Source organism: Lates calcarifer, unplaced genomic scaffold, assembly GCF_001640805.2.
Source record: "Lates calcarifer isolate ASB-BC8 unplaced genomic scaffold, TLL_Latcal_v3 _unitig_457_quiver_929, whole genome shotgun sequence".
NCBI classification, from domain to species: Eukaryota; Metazoa; Chordata; class Actinopteri; family Centropomidae; genus Lates; species Lates calcarifer.
The window spans coordinates 44,629-50,628 of NW_026116981.1; the positions used below are offsets into that span (position 1 = coordinate 44,629).

At 38.5% G+C, this 6,000-nt stretch overlaps 1 protein-coding gene across 1 annotated transcript in view; it reads right to left on the reverse strand.

The window, feature by feature from the left end:
• Positions 1-2,101, reverse strand: part of LOC108900665 (contactin-associated protein-like 5) — a gene marked incomplete at its 3' end in the record, with an annotated part of 43,394 nt that extends 41,293 nt beyond the window's left edge. The window contains exon 1 of the mRNA XM_018701832.2: positions 1,956-2,101. Within this exon, the coding sequence (XP_018557348.1) occupies positions 1,956-2,028 (73 nt within the window). The remainder of the gene's footprint in view (positions 1-1,955) is intronic.
• Positions 2,102-6,000: the final 3,899 nt, after the last annotated feature.

The following is a 6,000-nucleotide window of genomic DNA, read 5'->3' on the forward strand; positions in this document are numbered from 1 at the left end:
GCTTGCTGTGCTGATGTAAAGCCTGAGACTTGAAGCAAATGACTGCTGTGCTTCTGTGGCACCCCTATCTAGTGTCTAAAAGATGGCTACTCAGTGCAGCAGGCTCCACCAACTATGAGGAAGACACTGAGAGCAACAATTTTCCACCCACAGAGCTTGGGTGAAGAGTGTCCAATCAGCTATGAATAAAAGCCTCCGTTATTTCATGCCAAATGCTTGCTTTTCAAAAACTCTTAACTCAGCAGGAAACAACCCTTTAAAAACAGCCTCACACAGGCTTTAATAAAAGATATGACAAAGGGAAAATTGTAGTTCCGGCACACATGTGAATAGCTCCATTTAGTGTCAATCACCCAACACTAAAAGGTCATGGCGATGGACAGTCCTGCAACTGAGATTATGAATGACGAATCCAATGTAAAGGCAGAAGATAGTCCCTGTCATTCTCTCTTTGTGAAACCCAGGAAAGAGCAGAAGGAGCTCTGAGAGGACACATCTGTGCCCGTCTCCTTCTGTCTTTCATAGGTAAATAACTGCTTGTCCTCCAGCAGTATTTTTTGTTGGATAGTCAAAATAAATGGCTGTCTATGTGCACTTGCTCTCTCTCTCTATCCATATGCACATAGTTGTGCACACACACTGACAAATAAAGAGCCTACCTTTGCAAAAAGTTGGCTTTATTGAACTTGTGTTTGCTAATATAACTTTCCTGAAACCAGACCTCTGATTTAAAACAGATATTTCAGATATTTTACATTTACTTCCTTCTTCAGTCTCACCACCGCTCATTGCCTACCCCCCAAAGTATATTACAGTCAGGAGTTGAGAGCTTGTACACATCGAAATCCAGTATATCCCATAGTACAGTCTTTCACTCTTTTTCGTAATAACAAACAGTTAGCAGAAAACACACAAACCTGGCAGCTTTGCATTAATCTTACCAGTAACACTGCATGGAGTTAAAATGGCAAGATTTTGACTTTGATAATGTTAAGTATTGGTGGGGACAATTCAGCAACATCTTGACTTTGATAGGGACAGGTCTCTATTGTCCATACAAATCTATGCCCATAGTTCCAGGAAACATGGTCTAAACAAAGGTTCTGAACAACCCGACAAATAATGTTTCTATACAACTAAACAGCAGCAACGAATGCATTCTGTATGAAACATTATGTTGATTATGTAAACATAATGATGAACTGTTGTTAATTTATGTATGTGGCAATTGAATGGTTAAATGCTTAATGTAGTTGCTGATCTGGGTATATTTCCCACCAAAATATCTTCTCTCACAGCATAATATCCACTTGAAGTGACTCCAGCATAACAGTTTTATGGTTCTGTTTAGACTCTCACAGCACTTGGTTAAATTGAATGAAAAACCCTGGTTTTGTTAAATGCAGGTGTTTATTTATATCTAGGAAAACCACCTTCTTTTTCTAAACTTAACCAAAGTGCTTTTGATGCCCAAACCACATTGTATGTAGCCCTGAGTTACACAAACTTATCTTTGTCATACATTAAAAGTATCTGCATATATTGTCAGACATGCCAATGCCAGTGTCCAAGTATCTTACTCAATTACAGTACCTGAGTAAATGTACTTTTTTAAAAATATCACATCAAATCTTGGTGTGATAAATAACCTGAGGAGTAGCAGATAGAGAGAGCAGTCTGTCTGCTGTGAACTGCAATGAACCTGTTTACTTGACCTTCATCATACTGAAAAATGGTTGTACTCCACAGAAACACACAGGAGAGCTGATATCACCAACTTGTCCCTGTATGCTGCTGATGCAGAGGACGCTTCAGCCCCTTTAATCAACATGCTCTCTTGTTAAAGCATGCTCCATATGGCCCCTAGTCTGAGCCTCTCTTGTATTAGAACACGTTCGAATACAGGAGAGGATCTAGAGTGCACAGGAGCTTGGCTGAAATGTAGCTGTACTCACAGAGAGTGGCAGCGGACGCTCCGCTCAAGATGCTCAGAGTGTAAATGGTAATCATATGCAGCAGAAAATCCATCTCCCCAGCAGTGGTTAGTGTATCCGTGAGTCCGCAGCGGGGTGATCAGTGTTGGCAAATAAGAGAGAAGAGGAAGGGGGGGTGATGTGGAGGAGCAGACCGCTCCAGTATGGACTCTCCCCTGTCAGGTACATCCCAGCTCTCTCTCTCTCTCTCTCTCTCTCTTTCTCTCTCTCTCTCTCTCTCTCTCTCTCTCTCTGTATCTCTCTGCCTCTTTTGACAGACAGGAAGCCTATAAATTACACAAATACACAGAGATATCATTCATATCTGCTTATGTCAATCCAGATAACTTAAAAATCAGGTTGGAGTGTTCTGCTGTGTTGTCATTGTAGCGACTTTTGCTTACTGGTTAGGTAAAGCACAGGCATGTATGAGACAAAACACAGACACAGTGAGACACAAAGAGGCAGATGTTGGTAGATTTGTGATGGGGAAGGGAGAAAGTAATACTAAGACAGCCTTTAAAAAAAGGCTGCTTATTTCTAATGAATATCAGGCTTGTAAGCTGTGGTTTTACTAATGTTAATGAATCATTTACTAATGCATGAGATTAGCTATGGAATTAATAAGAACAACTCCTGAGTTACCAGGTGCTTATTCTGCTCCTGACACTCAAGAACAGTTGTTTTTATAAATACTTACAATGGACATATAAAGCAATAATTCGTTAACTATTAATAAAGCCATCAATTCTGTAGATGGTGGTACCAAATAAATAACTGAAAATAGATTAATAAAAGAGTGAAAGGGAAACTGAAGGAAAGAAAAAAGAACAACAAATAAGTGAGTAAGAAGCAAGCTACAAGTGCAATATTGATACTTGAAATAAAATATATATTAGTTCAGTTCAGTATTTGACAGAAGCATAATAATGGTGTTCTTAGAGTCATTCAGTCAACAAATACATTTGTACATTAGATTATTAAATGAAGCCTGGAAAGTGTTGACTCCTGCATCACAAAAGTATTTTCTGGCAATACACAACCTATTTTTTACTTTTTATTTTATTATTATTATTATTATTATTATTATTATTATTGGCAACATGAAACATGTTTTTTAAATTTGCCCCACAAGGGGGTACTATAGAGAGGAGCGCAATATGCTCTAAAGAGACTTCTCTTGACATATAAAGAATTTTCTTGCCAACATATTAGCTTGAGCATATAATGTATGGCACTACCTATACATGTCATCATCATCAGACATTTGATCTGCTGTTACAAATTAAAAACCCAAATAAGAAGCTGAGGTCGGTATCCCCTTGTGGTCTACATATCATGATCACGCTCTTTTTAGCATTCTATTGTGCATCATGTCCATACTTAGCAGCTGTTGAAACACAGCACTGCTAGGAGAGAGAACAACCAGCTTGTCAGCATACATAATGGTTGGTTTTATAAGAGTGTTACTAATCATACAGCCATATTTGCAGCAATTTAGTAGGACACATAAATCATTCATGTACATGTTAAAAGGGCTGGTGAAAGTAGCCCCCTGGCATACTCCATTATCAATGCCAAATGGAGCAGATACAACCTTTTGTGATTAAGTCAGTCAAAAGCCTTACAGGCATCAATAAAGCTGATTAGAACAGTGGGGTTTTGCCATCTTTATATGTCGACTACTTCTTTCAAGGGCTAGATATACAAATCAGTACCATGCTTAGCCTTGAAGCCAAACTGGTTGTCTGTGCTACCAAAATATTTACATTAACAGTCTCATAGAATCCTCTCCAGATACTACACTGGGTAGTGTAATTGGCCTATAATTATCCAGGCTCCCAACCTTGCCAGCTTTGTCCTTGATGAGAGCCACAAGAGTAACTGACAACATTGAGTCTGACAGCACTCAATGAATCATAAAACTACTAAAACAAATGGCAAGAAGAGCTGCAACCTTAAGGCTTGTGAACTTAAGCTGCTCTAAACCACTTACTTTATTATCAGTTAGCTGGGTTATTGCCTGATAGACCCTCATTGGCTGTAATTCCCAATGTAACACTGTTAGCAAAATTACCCACTTTGCAGGGGTCACTTTTAACTGAGTTAAATTAAGCAGAGTAATGTTTCCTCCATAACTCAGCATTGTTATCCAGAAACTTCCTCTATAGACCAAGGTAGACCACTGCTCTTGCTCGGAGCTCTCACCTCCTTCCAAAGGTCATTGACATTGTTACAAATTAGCTTTTCAGCCACAGTCCACTCTCGTAACTTTTTCATCTTTGAAACATAACAAACTGCATATTTGTACATAGCATTAGTGAGCTTTTTGCATTCCAGGGCAGGCTCATGTCTGGGTCTACCAGTCAGAACCCAAGACTCGTTTGTATGCCTCCTCAGCTTAATGTTGTGTGTCATACTGGGAGTAAGTGAAGTATGATCTATTGATCTACTAAAGAGGGCTTTATGTTGAGAAATTTCATTACATTTTACTTTAGAACACATAATAAATAGAAGTTCATGGCTCATCGGTTTTCCCATAGGATGACAAAACATCCTCATTTCTGAGCTCGATCCCCAGTCTAATTTAGCATTACAGACGCAACTAAAAATCATCAACAACTAAAGTCATCTCAGGAGGACTATCAAGAATCATAGCTAATGATAACTGATCAGATGTGGATGTCATGAGCATTTCATGAGCATTGGTAGGGCTGATGTTTAAATAAGATTTTATTAACCAAAATCACATAATGGATGTATTTTAATTGTCAGTTGACTTCAATAAAAATATGAAAGTTGTTAGTTGTTATAGTGTTGTTGTAGTTAGTTTAGTAGCCATGTTTCTGAAGTCCTTGTATCAAAAAAAAAAAAAACAAGACCAAAAAAACAAACAAACAACAAACAAAACAAAAAAACTGAAACAGTTTAGAAACCTAGTACAGATTTCCACATAGATTTTATTTGTTCAGGTTTTAAAAATTTCAGTCTCTGAGATTTCTGCCTTCCTCCAAAGCAATTTGGGTCAAAGACAAGGACTTGAAGGGGGTGTGGAGGGAGAAAGGTGAGGTAACAATACCGTGAAGTGAAAGGGACACAGGGACAAGTGCACACAGGAACTTTGTTATTGTAGTTGTAGGCTGCTGATTTGGCCACATACCAACACATCATAGAAGTGACCCTAACGATTCGTGCCTGATTATCTTAATGTGCATAAAAATTACATTCCCCATAGAGAATCTCCATATTCCCATAGAGAACAATTCCTCTTCATATAGTCAAATTTCTACAACCTGCACAGAGAAGATAAAGCTCCTCCAAAGAGGCAAACTTAACCTGTGATCCATGGATAATAAAACATACAAACACTTTTGTCAATCTCAGGTACAAAGCAAATGGTGCAGAGCCAACCAGCAACCAAGTGAGTTTTATATCAAACTTATCTGTTCAACTACAGGTCAACTAGTTGTTAAAGTTTTATAATTCTCTACCAGTTATTAGACACTTTTATTTTCAACATGCTGTCTAGCACTGCAAGAGAGACACCGAAAGAGATTTTCACTACAAACAGGATGTGTGTGTAGTTTAAACTCTGTTTTCTGGTTAGTTGGACACTAACTGTGAAGAAGAACAGCACCCCTCAAGGACATTCATAGACAGCTCTTTGCATATGAAAACTCCTGCTCATCCATCATCTGTATGAGTGAAACTCTCTGCAGAGTCTGCTTTACCTACATTTTCCTCAGTGGTTGCATCATAGAATGTTTCACCCAGTAGTTTTGTGCCAAATAGAAAATCCTGAAAGAGGTGTTACAGACTCGGGTGATCTATAAACCTCAAAAAGAGAGGCCTTTTTGGGTCACTTTATGAAATTGCATTTCACAGCTGCAATTCCAAAGCAGGAAGGGAGACATGAAACCAGACTCATTTGTTATGGTCCTCTCTCTCATCCTTAATGAGTCCCCATAAAACACAAACACATCAATGATTTTTAGATACTATATTATTGACCAGAGACCATGACTCC